The sequence below is a fragment of the Symphalangus syndactylus genome, chromosome 10, assembly GCF_028878055.3.
Source record: "Symphalangus syndactylus isolate Jambi chromosome 10, NHGRI_mSymSyn1-v2.1_pri, whole genome shotgun sequence".
NCBI classification, from domain to species: Eukaryota; Metazoa; Chordata; class Mammalia; order Primates; family Hylobatidae; genus Symphalangus; species Symphalangus syndactylus.
The window spans coordinates 110,546,182-110,565,458 of NC_072432.2; the positions used below are offsets into that span (position 1 = coordinate 110,546,182).

Consider the following 19,277-nt stretch of genomic DNA (forward strand, 5'->3'; position numbering starts at 1 on the left):
TAGGATTTTAATGTTTTTTATTCCTACAGTGACCCTTAAAATTTCTATGTATGCAATCACAAATGTACACACAAGATGCATTTATAAGCTTATTGTGTAGTTCTAAAGACAGTTGGGAAACATATTTTTAATTTTGTTACTGAAATAATTTAAAAATATATTATAAAACTGTCTCTTTTCAATCAACAGCAAAAATCTAGAAAGATATTATACAACTAGGCACAATTTATGCAAGTTTATTCATGTTAGAAAAATGAAGTTGCCTAACTTCAAATTGTAACAAGTACTCTCATATTTATTTTTCGTCTTACCATTGACATCAATTTATAGCATTTTTTATGCCTTTAAAATAACTTGGGTAATTTATTTAACAAAGATTCCTTATGTACATTAGCCTTATGTACATATGCTAAAATGTGGAAAATTGTTTTCAGTAATATGTAAAATTTCCTGATGATCTCAGAGACTACCTTTGTGATTTATAACTATCATCAGAAAAAGGGGACTTACCGGCTTTTATTCATGAGGTCTGCTCCTCGTGCTTTGTAATAATCTAAATTTGGATGTAACTGATAAGTCACTGGTCTTGGATTTCTCTAAAGAAAAAAATACATTTTTAAAAAGCTAGTTAAATGATTTAATCCATTAACATATAAGAGGACAGCAATGATCATTTTAATATCCCTTCAGAAAAGAATATAATATAAAGTTTAATAATTAGTGTGATTAGGTTTTGCTTTTATTAAATTATTCCTTAGTTCTGATTAAACACAAAAATTATTTATTTTTTCCTCTCTCATAGTTAACATAGATTTATTCATCATTAGATTTCTGATGACTTCAAAATAAAATTTTCAAATATAGCTTTCCTAAAATATGATGAATAAAATTATGACAACATCTAAAAACTATATGAGAGGTAACACAACCACAAACTATGCCAAGGGATGGAGAGACACAAGGTGTCAAAGTAACTGCATTTCAGGGGAAGACAGTCATTAGTTTTTTATGACCAGAATGCTAAATGTGTCCACTAGATGGCACACTGAGACCTTCTTGTTCCAAAATGAGTTATTTCAGAATTCAGCAATTCTTTTAAAGTTAGCAATTTCTATGTCATCTATCCTTATTTATGAGTTTAATAAATGCCCAAAATATGCCAGGAAGTAGAAATATTACCAGGATAACCATTATTATACAAAAGCAAATTGACCAATGCACATTTTCACAAAAGCAGCAAAAACACTGCCCTTTCTAGAATGCAACATTATTTATAAACATTGCAGAAATGTCCTTGAATCATTAGGTCCACTATGTCTGTTTATATGTGTTGCTATTATTTAAAGATATCTATTATTTACATGTTCAAATCCCTCACAGGCAAGGAAAAATTAAACAAATATACTTTTGCTTTACAAAAACCAATCATGTTTACAGCATAGTTTAAATGAATACCATAATCTCTAAAATGTTAAATTACATATATTTACCATAAAAAGTTTTAAAAACCTTATAAATAAATGTGTTCTAATGTTTACCTGGGCATATAATTCAAGTTAATAATTAGGTTTTTGAACCAAGGCATGCACTTCCTTTGAGATACGTATCTGGACACGGAAAAGCTGCATATTATCTTAATAGAAAATTACCAATATGCGTAGATATCAGTCCTTGGAGACATAATTCCAAGGCACTGATACACTTGCATGCAGGCACGGGGGAGTTGCGGGGGGATATAATTGCTAAGGTTAAACAGTTTGAAATTCATCAAGCTAACAAGCCGCATTTAATGGCCATGATGGACCTTTTCTTTTTCTGCTGAAAAGAGAATATTTATACAGCTCAACCCTTTCATATCTCTTCCAAGCCAGCCCTAATCATCTGACAAAAATGACAATCCCTTGATTTAGCTCCAGCTACTACTCCACTGGTTTGGTATTCAACACAGTTCTACAATAATCAAATCTGAATTGCCTTGATGAAGATAACTGATGCTTCCATGACTACCATACTATTAAGTCTAACAGTGCAACTTTTCTCTCTCTAGGAATTACATAGGTTTTCTCATGGTAGCTGATGACAACCTGGACCCAAGTATAATGGGAAAATAAAACAGAGGTTAAGGCCACTGGCAGATTGACAGTGCATTCATGATGTATTTTAAAAATTAACTTTTGCAGGACTATCGCTCATGACTAATTTTGTTCTTTATTCTCAGTACCTGGAAATACATTTTGTTTTTGCTAATAAAAAAAGACGCTTTTTCTCTGACTTCCAACAAACTAATAAAGGATTATGTTACTTTTTGCCATAAAATAATGAAAAGAAGGGATCACATGGAGCAATTACTTGAAACATCTTTATAAAGAAATGACAAGCAATTCAAGACACAGAGTGCTGATCTATCTAAGCACTTAAAGCCATTATTAGGAATAATGATCTAACTTGAACATATAAATGAGGCTCAAGTATTGCTTTCACTGAGGCCTATTTAAATTCCTCGGAGACTTACTGGTATCAAAGGGAGAGGTAGTTTAAAGTACCACTGTACTGGAAACAAAAAAAAGAATCAAAAGATGATGTTGAAAAACAGCATTTGAAATGTTAAGAAAATAAAATCAGAGGTTATGGTTGAAAGTTATTCTTTTCTGTTGGGAAGACAGTGATGTTTCTAAAACATAAATATACAGACATATAGATGGATCTAGACCAGCACTGTCCAACAGTGGGTCACAAATATAAATTTCACCTATAATTAAAAATTTTCTAGTAGCCACATTTAAAAAAGAAAATAAAAAGGAAACAAGTGAAACTAAATGTGATATTTTATTTAATTCAGTATATCTAAAATATTATGATTTTAACATGTAATCAACATATACAGTTATTAATGAGATACTTCACATTGTTCCTTTTGTACAAAGTCTTTGAAATCCAGTGTGTATTTTATGGCACATCTCAATTTGGACTAGCCACACTTCAAGTGCTAAACAGCCACATGTGGCAAGTGGCTACTGTACTGGACAGCATAAAATGAAACATCTGAAACACCTGTACACCACTGCAGGGCTATAAAAATCAACATCTAGACATGAACAATAAAAAAGATACCAGTACTTCTATACATTAAGATTCAGTAAGTACAGTTCTTCCAATTCACCTATAATTCTTCTCTTTCAATTAAGTTAATTTTATCTCTATTAAATAAGGTTTTAAAAAGTTAAGGAATTTTGGAATACCATCTCACACAAACAACAATCAAAACAAAACCAAATTAAAACTAGGTGACAGGTTCAAATCATTGTTAAAAATACATATATAGATTCTGGATATTAGCCCTTTGTCAGATGAGTAGGTTGCAGAAATTTTCTCCCATTCTGTAGGTTGCCTGTTCACTCTGATGGTAGTTTCTTTTGCTGTGCAGAAGCTCTTTAGTTTAATTAGATCCCATTTGTCAATTTTGGCTTTCGTTGCCATTGCTTTTGGTGTTTTAGACATGAAGTCCTTGCCCATGCCTATGTCCTGAATGGTATTGCCTAGGTTTTCTTGTAGGATTTTAATGGTTTTAGGTCTAACATTTAAGTCTTTAATCCATCTTGAATTGATTTTTGTATAAGGTGTAAAGAAGGGATCCAGTTTCAGCTTTCTACATATGGCTAGCCAGTTTTCCCAGCACCATTTATTAAATAGGGAATCCTTTCCCCATTTCTTGTTTTTGTCAGGTTTGTCAAAGATCTGACTCAAACAAATTTACAAGAGAAAAACAAACAACCCCATCAAAAAGTGGGCGAAGGACATGAACAGACACTTCTCAAAAGAAGACATTTATGCAGCCAAAAAACACATGCAAAAATGCTCATCATCACTGGCCATCAGAGAAATGCAAATCAAAACCACAGTGAGATACCATCTCACACCAGTTAGAATGGCCATCATTAAAAAGTCAGGGAACAACAGGTGCTGGAGAGGATGTGGAGAAATAGGAACACTTTTACACTGTTGGTGGGACTGTAAACTAGTTCAACCATTGTGGAAGTCAGTGTGGTGATTCCTCAGGGATCTAGAACCAGAAATACCATTTGACCCAGCCATCCCATTACTGGGTATATACCCAAAGGACTATAAATCATGCTGCTATAAAGACACATGCACACGTATGTTTATTGCGGCACTATTCACAATAGCAAAGACTTGGAACCAACCCAAATGTCCAACAACGATAGACTGGATTAAGAAAATGTGGCACATATACACCATGGAATACTATGCAGCCATAAAAAAGGATGAGTTCATGTCCTTTGTAGGGACATGGATGAAACTGGAAAACATCATTCTCAGTAAACTATCGCAAGGACAAAAAAACCAAACACCGCATGTTCTCACTCATAGGTGGGAATTGAACAATGAGAACTCATGGACACAGGAAGGGGAACATCACACTCCAGGGACTGTTGTGGGGTGAGGGGAGGGTGGAGGGACAGCATTAGGAGATACACCTAATGCTAAATGACGAGTTAATGGGTGCAGCAAAACAACATGGCACATGGATACATATGTAACAAACCTTCACATTGTGCACATGTACCCTAAAACCTAAAGTATAATAATAATAAAAAAAAATAAATTAATTCATACTGTGAAAAAAAATACATATATAAATGTACATATAAAGGTAAATGGATAGATAACTGGGATGTACCAAAATGATATCAATGGTTTTCCTAGGGGGACAAGATTAAATGAGCGGAATTCTCACTTTATGCAATTGAAATATTTTAAAAGAGATACTTGCTCCTTTTTCTGGGGGTGGGGTGGGGTTGGGGGGAGACAGGGTCTCATTCTGTCGCCCAGGGTGGAGTGTAGTAGTGCTATCTTGGCTCACTGAACCCTTGACATCTCAGGCTCAAGTGATCCTCCCACCTCAGCCTCCTGGTAGTTGGGACTACACGCATGCACCAACATGCCCAGCTAATTTTTATATTGTTTTGTACAGATGGAGTTTTGCCATGCTGCCCAGGCTGGTCTTGAACTCCTGGGATCAAGTGATCCACCCACCTCAGCCTTCCAAAGTGCTGTTATTATAGGTGTGAGACACCATGCTTGGCTAATATTTCCTCTTCTTAAAGGAGGTTTTTTTTTTTTTTCAAATAAAACTTTATAAAAATATGATGATTTCTAACCTTTAAAGTACTGGAATCTCCTCTAAAATATAAGGGCTACTAAAATTCTATACATGTAAAACTCTATATGTAAGAAAAACCAGACCCCATGAAAACTGTGATTTCTCATTGTGCAGAACATGTTACGTCAACACTTTAACATTATGTCTTCATCTGTATTGGAACAATTGGCAATTACAGTCATGTGTTGCTTAATGATGGGGATACATCCTGAGAAATGTGTCATTAGGTGATTTCATCATTGTGTGAGCATCATAGAATACATTTTACAAAAATCTAGATGGTACAGCTTATTACACACCTAGGTTATATGATATAGCTCACTGACCCAGGCTATAAACCTGTACAGCATGTTACTGTACTGAATACAGTAGACAGGTACAACACATTGGTATTTGTGTACTTAAACATATTAAAACAGAAAAGGTACAGTAAAAACATGGTATTATAATCTTATGGGACCACTATCATATGTGTGGTCTGTTGTTGACCCAAATGTCATTATGCAGCGCATGACTGTATTTTAAACTCATTTTCACACAGTCAGGACTTCAACTATCATGAGCATTTCCAAAACAATGTTTTCTTTTTTTTTTTCTTTGAGACGGAGTCTCGCTCTGTCACCCAGGTTGGAGTGCAGTGGCGCGATCTCGGCTCACTGCAAGCTCCACCTCCCGGGTTCACGCCGTTCTCCTGCCTCAGCCTCCCGAGTAGCTGGGACTACAAGCACCCACCACTATGCCCAGCTAATTTTTTGTATTTTTAGTAGAGACGAGGGTTCACCGTGATAGCCAGGATGGTCTTGATCTCCTGACCTCGTGATCCACCCACCTTGGCCTCCCAAAGTGCTGGGATTACAGGCGTGAGCCACCGCACCTGGCCAACAACGTATTTTTTTTTTAAATGTGTTTGTTTTGGTGAATTTTCCTTTGGAAGAAAGATAGCAAAATGGTAATCATATCTTAACTGATATTAGTCTGTGTACAGAGGAATACCAATTATGTTCCATGTCCTGGGAAGTTTATATAACTATACATAAAGATGCAGGCTGGGTGCAGTGGTTCATGCCTGTAATCCCTGAACTTTGGGAGGCCGAGATAGGAGGATCACTTGAGGCCAGGAGTTTGAGACCAGCCTGGGCAAAATAGCAAGACCACAGTCTCAACAAAAAATAAAAAAAATTAGCTGGGCATGGTGGTACATGCTGCTGAGGCAGGAGGATCACTTGAATGCAGTTTGAGGCTGCAGTGAACTATGATCATGCCACTGCATTCCAATCTGGGTGACTGCAAGATCCTATCTCTTAAAAAGTAAGCAGCCGAGTATGGTGGCACATGCCTGTAGTTCCAGCTACTTGGGAGGCTGAGGTAGAACAGCTTGAGCCTGGGAGGAGGACGCTGCAGTGAGCTACGATTGTGTCACTGCACTCCAGCCTGGGCGACAGAATGAGACCCTGTCTCCAAAGAAAAAAAAAAAAGAAAAAGAAGAAAGGAAGAAAGAAAAAAGAAAAGTACAGAAATCACAAGTTCAAATTCAGTTCATCCTGGGTTTACCATGCCTTTCCTAGGCCAACCAGGATGGGCCTGAAATAAGTCTTTCACAAGATTTCAGTTCATTAACAGCCCAAGTATCACTCAGCTCTTTTCTGTTAATGTTGTTGAAACTCTATTTAAAGCTTTTCCTTCAGCATTTTACTTTATAGCAATATAAGAATGCTGAACATCCAACCCATGGCATGGACAGGCTGAATTTTGGGCAGGTATCTTAAAGTCTTGAGGACAAAGTAACTTACAGAAGCAGAACTGACAGTGGTAGATGCAAGTTTTCTAGAAGAAACAATATGCAAACAACAAATCAAAACTAAATAAAGCCCATGCTATGCTTCTGACTTTCCAAAATGCTTTTGTTAATTTAGCATGATCACAAAATCGACTTGCAATAATGCTTAAATAACAGCGATCAAAATAAGAGATAAAAACTGAAATCGATCTAAGTTATAGTTAACTTTGTCCACTTCTGACGTATGTATTATATGATAGTAGACTGCTTCTTAATGTAATTTTAGGTAAAACAAACATTCTGTCCAAGAATGAGTTTGACTTCGGATGGTGAACAACTCCCCTTGGCCATACTCTGCACTCTCTAATGGAAGTCTGTAGATCAGCCGACCTACCTCCTCTCTGCCACTCTTACCCCTATGGCAACATTTCAATATTTTAAGTTCAAACTCATTTTGTTATGATAGTATAAAAATATTTAAATGCTAATTCACACTAGGCCTAACTAAATACTAGATGCTACAAGAAGTACACATAACTATGAGGTGGTACATATTTTCCTTGTACTGAGTGTAGAGAAATCAAACTCATCCAACAAAGGTAATTACAAATAGTACTTTCTGGACTGATCCCCTAACTCCTGTTCTTTACTCCAAAGTGATATCTCCACTTGAATCATCAAATAGAGACTACAGAAGGAGAAATCTCATCTTGCTTTGAACAGCACAGTATATTTCAAAGGACTGGCTATTTATAAATATTGGAAGAACTGAAAAGAGCAAAAGAGTATCAATTCCAGTGATATCTGTTCTAATTTATTAAAGTACCAGTAGGAGTTAATGCAGAGGTGAAGTTATACGTTCAAAACAAAAGCACTAGGGTACATATAATGGCACTCATGTGCTCTAGCGTCAGGCACAGGGTGCCTGATAGGTGAGGCAAGGGATCGGGAGTCAGTGAGGGTTGTACTCAGATTCCTGCTCCGTCCATTACCAGTGGAGCAACTGTAAGGAGTTAGTTACATTCCAAGCTCTAGTTCACTCATCTGCAAAACTGCAGTAAGGATTAATTGACACAATGAGAACTAAGTTCCCAGCACAGTACCAGGCACTTGATAAGAACTCAATGGAATGGAAGCTATGGTTACGTTTTGATACCACTGAGCACTGAACAGACATGAATCAGAGGACAGATTTGACAGTTTGACGACCTAAAATTCATGATAACAAATAGGTGGAAAAAGTGATGTTTCATACTTCAAATAGTTATACATGAATTTAGGATAGATTTTGACAAGCATTATATTTTTTAAAGCAAAAACACATAGAAAAAATATGAATGCTGGATCTCATGTGAGGAGAAAGGCTGTCTTATTTCTCAGAATAGGAGCATATAGGTTTATTAATATGAAAAAGGTGTAAAATCATACTATTAATGCAGCATTTGTTTGCTAGCATATGAGAATATAACAAAGTGATTTCCTGCAGTATGTCCAAATTATTATCATTTTTATAGTTTATTGGTCACAATTTTTACATTAAACTGACGAAGTTCTATAGCACTTGTTTAACAAGAAAAAATATTTACAGTATAATGTATGTTTGGCATGAAGAATAGAAAATATTTGATAAATGAAGAATTACTTAGTTTTCTTTCCCTAATATCTTGCTACCAACCCTTAATTTTTATAGCATGCTAGATTACAAAAGGGGAAAAATAAAGCTCGGAAGGAGAAACAGCACTGTAAAAATATGTTGAACGTTCCTCTTTGATGAAAAATGAGACCCTTATTTTAGTGAATATGTTACTGCCTCAATGCTGGGGGGAAAGCAACCGTCATTAGAAAAACGAATTGCTCAGCTGTTTATAAGCAAAAAGCTCTGGGGGAATTTCTCAGGACCCTAAAGGCAAAGCATTACAGGGTTATGCAAACATATGTTGCAGGTGTTTTAGGGGAGACAGGTGGGCAAACCTCAGCCATGGAAGAAGAGTTAGTTTAATACGCTGTAACTGAAATGAGATAACCTAAATGCATCCAAGTGCAGAGATGCCATGGCATGCGTGAACTAGAGCTGCAGAGCAAAAACTCTCCCTAAAATAATTATCTTGTTAGTGCCAAGCAAACAGAATTTTTCTCTTCTTATAGTTTTATAGAAAACAAACACTGCCAATTACTTTTTTTTTTTTTAACTAAAGGTATTTTAAACCTGGAACAAAGAACAGCCTGAAATAGTGATATTTATCTAAAAAAGATAAGGATGAAGTATTGTTGCCTTTATTTAAACAAATATTCCTAAGGAGACAGTTTGTTGTAATATTCCCTCTCTGGTTCACTAGGCAACATTAGATTTATCATAATTCTCCTAAAGCCTAAGATATTTCTATATTAAAATGCTAATTTTATCTTTTCTTTTGCCTGTAATTAAAGCTGGAAAAATTTGTGGTCTGATATTCACTGATTGCTAGAGGGTTCACAAAGGTCTCACCATTTCTGTCTCTCTTATTGCCACTTACTGCCCTTTTCATTAAATATAGATACAGTAACACAAGGGATCAAAAAGGCAGACATTATAATCCCACATGCTCTCAAAATTATTGCCTTTAAAATACATATGCACACTGTATCAATAAGGGGTATTGTCTGAATATTATCTAAATATTATCAAACCTAGGCTTTGTATCTTATTTCTTATTCTTCATTTATCCAAGAGGTGATTTTCTTCTTATATTACTTGTGACTGAGGACAATACTCAATACTCATTTTACTATACATATTTATGCATAATAGTATATTGAGCTGTACCTTCCTGATCTAGATCACTTTTCTTTAACAGCCTTACCATGAGTTAATTTCATATACTTAGTATAAAATAAATTCACAAAACCTCAGATTTGGAAAATAAAACCTAGTTTTTGTTTTAAACAATACACAAAATTCAAACTGTACGAATACAACGCATTCATCAAATTAATATAGATTTTCATTAAAAAAGAATATAAATATTTGTAACTTGGTTGTAACTAAAATATTATTTCAGCATCAGGATCAAAATGACTTCTGGTTTATTTACTAATAATTCCTATGTATTTTGATGGGAAAAATATATTGTGAAAACTAGGTATTAAGAATCTTAGGGCAATTGATAGAAAAATCTAGGTAATTCTCATTTATGCATCTATAGAGTAAACCAAAAAAAGAAAATTTAGAAGAGAAAAAGTTTAAAAAAAAAGGAAGCAAAAACACCGTTAATTGGGTAAAGACAAAGACAAAACCTCTGAAGCCATGCCAGCCTCATTTTACATACTGAATAAACCCAATTCCCTAAAGTGACATCCCCATCTATACCCTGGCAAGCCGAGATCTCAGATGGCAGAGAAGCATTTTAAACCACCTGTGCGTTATGCTCGACTTTAGCTTCACACAATAAATAGACACCAAAAGAGAAATACATTTTTTTTTACTAATGTATTTACATTTTTGAATTTAGCATGCAGAAAACCAGAGTAACATACCTCCCACCCCCAGTTTATTATTTATATATATGGAAAGTAGTTTAGGTCTACAAATTTTCTTCGTTGCTAATATTGGGCCTCAAAATATGTCTTTTAGATAACTAGTTGGCTCTTTTCAGGAGTACTGAACTCTTCACCTTTTTCCTTCTTCAATGTCAGTAATGGTGGGGGTGGGAGAGACTTACTTCAACGTTTTAAGAAATGTGGAAATCCACTTGTCTGTTCCTAAGAGTGGTTCCCAATCTTTATTAAAGAAAAAAAGGAAAAAAGTGATCTTAAAAAAATATTCCTAAAGATCCCAATTTGGCTGTGAGTTTGTCATAGATAGCTCTTATTATTTTGAGATACGTCCCATCAATACCTAATTTATTGAGAGTTTTTAGCATGAAGGGTTGTTGAATTTTGTCAAAGGCCTTTTCTGCATCTATTGAGATAATCATGTGGTTTTAGTCTTTGGTTCTGTTTATATGCTGGATTACATTTATTGATTTGTGTATGTTGAACCAGCCTTGCATCCCAGGGATGAAGCCCACTTGGATCATGGTGGATAAGCTTTTTGATGTGCTGCTGGATTCGGTTTGCCAGTATTTTATTGAGGATTTTTGCATCAATGTTCATCAAGGATATTGGTCTGAAATTCTCTTTTTTGGTTGTGTCTCTGCCAGGCTTTGGTATCAGGATGATGCTGGCCTCATAAAATGTGTTAGGGAGGATTCCCTCTTTTTCTATCGATTGGAATAGTTTCAGAAGGAATGGTACCAGTTCCTCTTTGTACCTCTGGTAGAATTCGACTTTGAATCCATCAGGTCCTGGACTCTTTTTGGTTGGTAAGCTATTGATTATTGCCACCATTTCAGAGCCTGTTATTGGTCTATTCAGAGATTCAACTTCTTCCTGGTTTAGTCTTGGGAGGGTGTATTTGTCGAGGAATTTATCCATTTCTTCTAGATTTTCTAGTTTATTTGCGTAGAGGTGTTTGTAGTATTCTCTGATGGTAGATTGTATTTCTGTGGGATCGGTGGTGATAACCCCTTTTTCATTTTTTATTGCATCTATTTGATTCTTCTCTCTTTTCTTCTTTATTAGTCTTGCTAGCGGTCTATCAATTTTGTTGATCTTTTCAAAAAACCAGCTCCTGGATTCATTAATTTTTTGAAGAGTTTTTTATGTCTCTATTTCCTTCAGTTGTGCTGTGATTTTAGTTATTTCTAGCCTTCTGCTAGCTTTTGAATGTGTTTGCTCTTGCTTTTCTAGTTCTTTTAATTGTGATGTTAGGGTGTCAATTTTGGATCTTTCCTGCTTTCTCTTGTGGGCATTTAGTGCTATAAATTTCCCTCTACACACTGCTTTGAACGTGTCCCAGAGATTCTGGTATGTTGTGTCTTTGTTCTGGTTGGTTTCAAAGAACATCTTTATTTCTGCCTTCATTTCATTATGCACCCAGTAGTCATTCAGGAGCAGGTTGTTCAGTTTCCATGTAGTTGAGCGGTTTTGAGTGAGTTTCTTAACCTTGAGTTCTAGTTTGATTGCACTGTGGTCTGAGAGACAGTTTGTTATAATTTCTGTTGTTTTACATTTGCTGAGGAGAGCTTTACTTCCAACTATGTGGTCAATTTTGGAATAGGTGTGGTGTGGTGCTGAAAAAAATGTATGTTCTGTTGATTTGGGGTGGAGAGTTCTGTAGATGTCTATTAGGTCCACTTTGTGCAGAGCTGAGTTCAATTCCTGGATATCCTTGTTAACCTTCTGTCTTGTTGATCTGTCTAATGTTGCCAGTGAGGTGTTAAAATCTCCCATTATTACAGCCAATATCATACGGAATGGGCAAAAACTGGAAGCATTCCCTTTGAAAACTGGCACAAGACAGGGATGGCCTCTCTCACCACTCCTATTCAACATAATGCTGGAAGTTCTGGCCAGAGCAATCAGGCAGGAGAAGGAAATAAAGGGTATTCAATTAGGAAAAGAGGAAGTCAAATTGTCCCTGTTTGCAGATGACATGATTGTATATCTAGAAAACCCCATTGTGTCAGCCCAATATCTCCTTAAGCTGATTAGCAACTTCAGCAAAGTCTCAGGATACAATATCAATGTACAAAAATTACAAGCATTCTTGTACACCAATCACAGACAAACAGAGAGCCAAATCATGAGTGAACTCCCATTCACAATTGCTTCAAAGAGAATAAAATACCTAGGAATCCAACTTACGAGGGATGTGAAGGACCTCTTCAAGGAGAACTACAAACTACTGCTCAATGAAATAAAAGAGGATACAAACAAATGGAAGAACATTCCATGCTCATGGGTTGGAAGAATCAATGTCTTGAAAATGGCCATACTGCCCAAGGTAATTTATAGATTCAATGCCATCCCCATCAAGCTACCAATGACTTTCTTCACAGAATTGGAAAAAACTACTTTAAAGTTCATATGGAACCAAAAAAGAGCCCGCATCACCAAGTCAATCCTACGCCAAAAGAACAAAGCTGGAGGCATCACGCTACCTGACTTCAAACTATACTACAAGGCTACAGTAACCAAAACAGCATGGTACTGGTACCACAACAGAGACATAGATCAATGGAACAGAACAGAGCCCTCAGAAACAATGCCGCATATCTACAACTATCTGATCTTTGACAAACCTGACAAAAACAAGAAATAGGGAAAGGATTCCCTATTTAATAAATGGTGCTGGGAAAACTGGCTAGCCATATGTAGAAAGCTGAAACTGGATCCCTTCTTTACACCTTATACAAAAATTAATTCAAGATGGATTAAAGACTTAAATGTTAGACCGAAAACCATAAAAGCCCTAGAAGAAAGCCTAGGCAATACCATTCAGGACATAGGCGTGGGCAAGGACTTCATGTCTAAAACACCAAAAGCAATGGCAACAAAAGCCAAAATTGACAAATGGGATCTAATTAAACTAAAGAGCTTCTGCACAGCAAAAGAAACTACCATCAGAGTGAACAGGCAACCTAAGAATGGGAGAAAATTTTTGCAACCTACTCATCTGACAAAGGGCTAATATCCAGAATCTACAATGAACTCAAACAAATTTAGAAGAAAAAAACAAACAACCCCATCAAAAAGTGGGTGAAGAACATGAACAGACACTTCTCATAAGAAGACATTTATGCAGCCAAAAAACACATGCAAAAATGCTCATCATCACTGGCCATCAGAGAAATGCAAATCAAAACCACAATGAGATACCATCTCACACCAGTTAGAATGGCCATCATTAAAAAGTCAGGAAACAACAGGTGCTGGAGAGGTTGCGGAGAAACAGGAACACTTTTACACTGTTGGTGGGACTGTAAACTAGTTCAACCATTGTGGAAGTCAGTGTGGCGATTCCTCAGGGATCTAGAACTAGAAATACCATTTGACCCAGCCATCACATTACTGGGTATATACCCAAAGGACTATAAATCATGCTGCTATAAAGACACATGCACACATATGTTTATTGCAGCAGTATTCACAATAGCACAGAGTTGGAACCAACCCAAATGTCCAACAACGATAGTCTGGATTAAGAAAATGTGGCACATATACACCATGGAATATACTATGCAGCCATAAAAAATGATGAGTTCATGTCCTTTGTAGGGACATGGATGAAACTGGAAAACATCATTCTCAGTAAACTATCGCAAGGACAGAAAACCAAACACCGCATGTTCTCACTCATAGGTGGGAATTGAACAATGAGAACTCATGGACACAGGAAGGGGAACATCACCCTCCGGGGACTGTTGTGGGTTGGTGGGAGGGGGGAGGGACAGCATTAGGAGATATACCTAATGCTAAATGACGAGTCAATGGGTGCAGCAAACCAACACGGCACATGGATACATATGTAACAAACCTGCACATTGTGCACATGTACCCTAAAATCTAAAGTATAATAATAAAAAAAAGAAAAAAAAAAAGAAAAAGCATAAACCATATGTATACCACCAAAAAAAAAAAAATCCTCTGATGAAATCCTTTAGGGCATCAAACCGTGTTACCTCTAAGATACTGAAATCTCTCCTCCTTGTTTAATCAGAGGTCAATTCCTTTTGAATGAATATGTCCTAAATATATGCTGAAATTTTTTAGTTTTTGTTCATTGCTATTCCAAATACTGTTTCCTATGTAGTTGGTTAGTCTCTGGAACTCAAATACAAGAAAGTTAAAATAAGAGAGCTCAAAGGATGTTATTAATTAAGCAAATTAAGTAGTTGATCTCAAATTAATAGCTGACATTCTCATCAGTGGATTCTCTTGTAAGTGTAATATATAATAGAAACGTTCGATTAGAACCTTTATGAGAAAATCTGGCTGGATTTCTCCAGATAATGGCTGGAAAGATGAGGGTTTACCTCTTTCTTGGGTTTACGAAAATCATTGCAATTATTCCTGTCACTTTTCTGCCTTCTGCAAATTTTCCCACCTGGTGCTGTTCCTCAAAGGCAGCTCAAACCATCCAGGCACCATACAATACCCACTTTAAGTAGAATAAATCTGAAATGCTCTCTATTTTTATTGCTGTTGTAGAAAAAAAGAGAGAATTGATGAATAAGACACTTATATTGCAATAAGAACCTCAAGAAAAGTCCAGAAAAAATCAAGTCACTAACAACTCCAACTTTTCACAGGATGATGGACAGACTTTGGGCTGACGATTTAGTGAAATAGAGCTTTCAGCTTTATCAATTCATATATCTTCAACACATTTTCAGTAAACACTACTGAAGATAAACTTGAAGGGGCTGTCAAAAAAAGTGAAAAATAGTAGTATGCAGAGAAAACCTAAAAAATAAACTCTTAATTTACTGAAGAACCATGGAGTAAAAAGATGTTAAAGTGTCAGTATCCCTAACAAGGTGAGTGAGGGGAGGAAACAATTATTTCCAATTTGCCTCTTCAGAAACCAATTTTAATAATAATGAGAAGTAAATCTGAGGTGTACCTAAGAATTGTGAAACAGTCAAATTCCAAAATTAACACTATTTGCCTCTGAGAAAAGGTATACAAAGCCTTCCTCAAAAATCTGGGTGGGCTGGGCGTGGTGGTTTACGCCTGTAATCTCAACACTTTGGGAGGTTGAGGCAGAAAGATCTCTTGAGGTCAGTTTGAGACCTGCCTAAGAAACAAAGCAAGAACCCGTCTCTACAAGAGAGTAAAAAAAAAATTAGCCCGGTGTGGTGGTGCACACCTGTAGTCCCAGCTACTCGGGAGGTTATGGGGAGGACCACTTGAGCCCAGGAATTCAAGGTTGCCCTGAACTATGATTGTGCCACTGCCCTCCAGCCTGGGCCAGAGTAAGACTCTGTCTCTTTAAACAAACAAACAAACAAACAAACAAACAAACAAACCCCCCATAACTAGGTGGTTTCCAGGTTAGCAAGACTTGATTATATCCCTTATACAATTAATACATATCTAACAAAAGAAGATGTCATATCCCTTATATGTTTAATATATATCTAACGAAATAAGATGTCAATGAAAAGGGGTTTGCCAAGGAGGCAGAAGAGTCAGAGAGGCATATATGGGCAGAGCCAGTGGGAAAGACGGCCCGAGTTAGTAGGTAATGGACTGTGTAATTTCCAGGACCCCAGTAAGACTACCCTTACTGTGAAGTAGGTATCTTAAGAGTCTCAGAGTCCGGTTTCACTAAATACGCCTTCCCATCTGCTTCTGCCTGATACCAGGTACTCCATGGAGAGCTATGATTCTGATTGGGTTTTCCACATAGGTGTATAGTATGTTGGTATATGGAGTTAAGTAACTTGTTTTTTTCCTCATTGTAAGTGATCTGATAATGATGTGGCCTCCCATGTCTGTGTCTTAGTCTGTTTGGATGTTATAACAAAATACCATAAACTAAGTGGCTTATAAACAGAACAAATTTATTTCTCACAATTCCAGGATAAAGGTGGCAGCAGAGCTGGTATCTGGTAAGGGCTCGTTCCTTGGTTCATAGACAGTGCCTTCTCACTGTTTCCTTACGTGGTGGAAGGGGTGAGCTAGCTTTCTGGGGTCTCTTTTACAAAGGTACTAATCCCAACTACGAGGGCAGAGCCCTCATGACCTAATCACCTCATAAAGGCCCCACCTCCTAATATCATCATCTTGGGTGGTTAAGATTTCAACATATGAATTTTGGGAAACACAAACACCTAGACCCTTAACAGCCTGCCACCAAAAGTGAATGGGATCAACCTGGGGGTGTGAGGATGGATGTCAGTCTTGTAGCTGCTCTAGGCCCCACTGCAGACTGAGAAAGAGACATGCTGGCTTTACATATCAGCCTTGCAAGCTCAGTTTGGATCTGTATCGGAGAGATGACTTGGCTTTTCTGACAGCACTAGCAAAATCAGTAAACTACCTACTATAGAGATGGGGGCAGGGAGGTCTGCAGGGTGATTAGGGTAAACCTCACTGAGAAGCCTGGATCTGAAGACTTAAAGGAGGATGAGCAACCAGCCAAGTGGATATTCCTTTTGATAGGGACTGGAGGCTGGGAAATTCTGGACAGAAGAGGGCAGGTCCCTGGTGAGGGACCCACCCTTGAACCTGGAGCTGTGGCCCAAACACCCCTCTTTTCCCGCTGAAAAGTTGCCTTTTCCAAAACCACCCATGGCCTGCCCCACTCCCCATCCCATGCCAATAAAAAACCCTGTACCCATAAAAACCCCAGGCTCTGCCAGCAGAGAGGGGAGAGGAAGAAAAGAGGAGAAGCAGATAGACATTGGAGGCTATGGTTTGACGTCAAAGAGAAGCAGCTTGACTTCAGAGGGATGGTTTGACATCAAAGAGCAGCAGCTTGACTTCAGAGGGATGGGTTGACGGTGTCGCTTTGGACAGCCGGACTCCAGGGGAAGATCATCTTCCTGCTCCATCCCCTTCTCAGCTCCCCTTCCCACTGAGAGCCACTTTCATCAGCAATAAAATCCTCTGCATTCATCACCCTTCAGTTCAGCCGTGCGACCTGATTTTTCCAGATGCCAAACAAGAGCTTGGATACCAAGCATGTGGATGCAAAAGGCTGTCACACTGACCCTCCACTGAGCTATTAACACTTAAGCTGTCCGCAGTCTGCAAAGCTAAAAGAGCGTTGACTGTAACACTCCTTCTGGGGCTTCAGGGTTCGGGGGCGTACTCCCTGCTAGATGCTGCAGTGGGGCCTGCATGGAGTTTTGCTCCTTCAGGTGCCCAAAAGCACTCACCCCAGCTCCTGCAAGTGCGCCCTCCCACAAGGGGTTGAGTGCAACAGGTTCAAGTGAGTGGAGTTTGCCTCTGCCAGTGCCAAAGCAGCCAGCTAGCTCCAGAGAGGGCATACCAGCTCCCACCCGTGAAGGGGTCAGGGAAAATTTCCTGCTTCATTCTCACTTGCCACAAATCCTATTCATACATCTTTACGTGTTTCAACCAAGACTTCTGAAAGATGGTTCCAGGATGCTACTGGTACATAGTAGGAGCTTAGTATATTTTGGCTAAATGAATAAAAATAGTGTTTTAGAGAAAGACACAGTGTAGGGGAATGAAACTACAAAGTTCCTCTTCAAAACCAGAAAAAACAGCTAGGTAAATAAAGATCTTTTCCAAATCATATTAAGACACTTGGGAAAATGTGTAACTATCAGCATATGAGGACCATACTCATGCATCAAATGTCAGAGAAAAACCTCCTTCATAGTGCCATACTGGCCTCTGTCGGGAGGAGCTTGGAGGCCCACCCACGCATACACAGTGGTCACTCCAGGTTCATGTGAATGGTCCAGTCAGTACTGAGGTATAGACAAAATCTTGCAGTATGATAAACTAACTTACATTTCCCAATATAGTAATCATATGTGTGCTTGAACTGGATGAAATATACTTTAAAATTCTCCATGATAAAATGTTTCGCTTTTTTGGAGAGAGAGGACAGATAAAATGTCAAAGCATGTATTTAAATAAAGTAGCTGATTATTATAGTTATACAGTTTACTACTTGAATATATTGGCATTTCTTCCTATAAAATCAATATACTTAACATTTTAAATTAGCAATAATATATTTACTGAGTTAATATACTTAAGAGGCAAATAAAATATTTATGTGGCCGTAACTACTATATTAAAAAAAGTGATGGTTTTTTTCTGTTCTGTCAGTTTTAAGTTTATAATTTTTTCATAACTTATGATTTGTAATTTTCAATTTCTTTAAATCATAACTTTAAGATGACACAGAAATACTAAGAATTCCCTTTCTGAACAAACTATTTCATATATAATAAGAAAAATAAGTGATTAGCTAGGTAGTCACAGCACTTAGAGCTGGAAATGAATTTTAGAGATTATAGGCTAATTAAGGCCTTATCAGCCACCCATCACCCTTCAAAAAACAATTAATGAACCTGAATTTAGGGCAGCAAAAGGTTAAATGATTTCCCTGGGGGTAAAATAGCAAGTCAGTGGTAAAGGAGGGCAGCCACTTGATTCCTTGAACTCAGGGATATATCACATTCATTTCGCTGTAATGCATTTTAATACTTTTCCATTTGGGGCTTCATAGAGACTTTCTGAACACACAGGCATAGGACCGATAGCTTTAAAGTGTTAAGTAGTCTATTTAAAATAAATATCTCTCCCCAGTAACCTAGATTTTCCTTACTTGTAAGACATCAAATAAAAAGGAGGTGATTGGTTTGTAGATTATTCTTTGCTTACTGGGAAAAGTTTGCTTAATGAGAACAAGTTAACCCATGGATTTTAGTCTCCTCCCTAGTTACTTAAGGAAAAATAAATAATGAT

At 37.3% G+C, this 19,277-nt stretch overlaps 1 protein-coding gene across 37 annotated transcripts in view; it reads right to left on the reverse strand.

Moving 5' to 3' along the window:
* TBC1D5 (TBC1 domain family member 5) overlaps positions 1 to 19,277 on the reverse strand; it is a 598,207-nt gene that overhangs the window by 105,670 nt on the left and 473,260 nt on the right. For all 37 annotated transcript variants that reach the window (XM_063611375.1, XM_063611384.1, XM_055295545.2 and 34 more), the window contains one exon: positions 511 to 596. In XM_063611375.1, the coding sequence (XP_063467445.1) occupies positions 511 to 596 (86 nt within the window). The remainder of the gene's footprint in view (positions 1 to 510; positions 597 to 19,277) is intronic.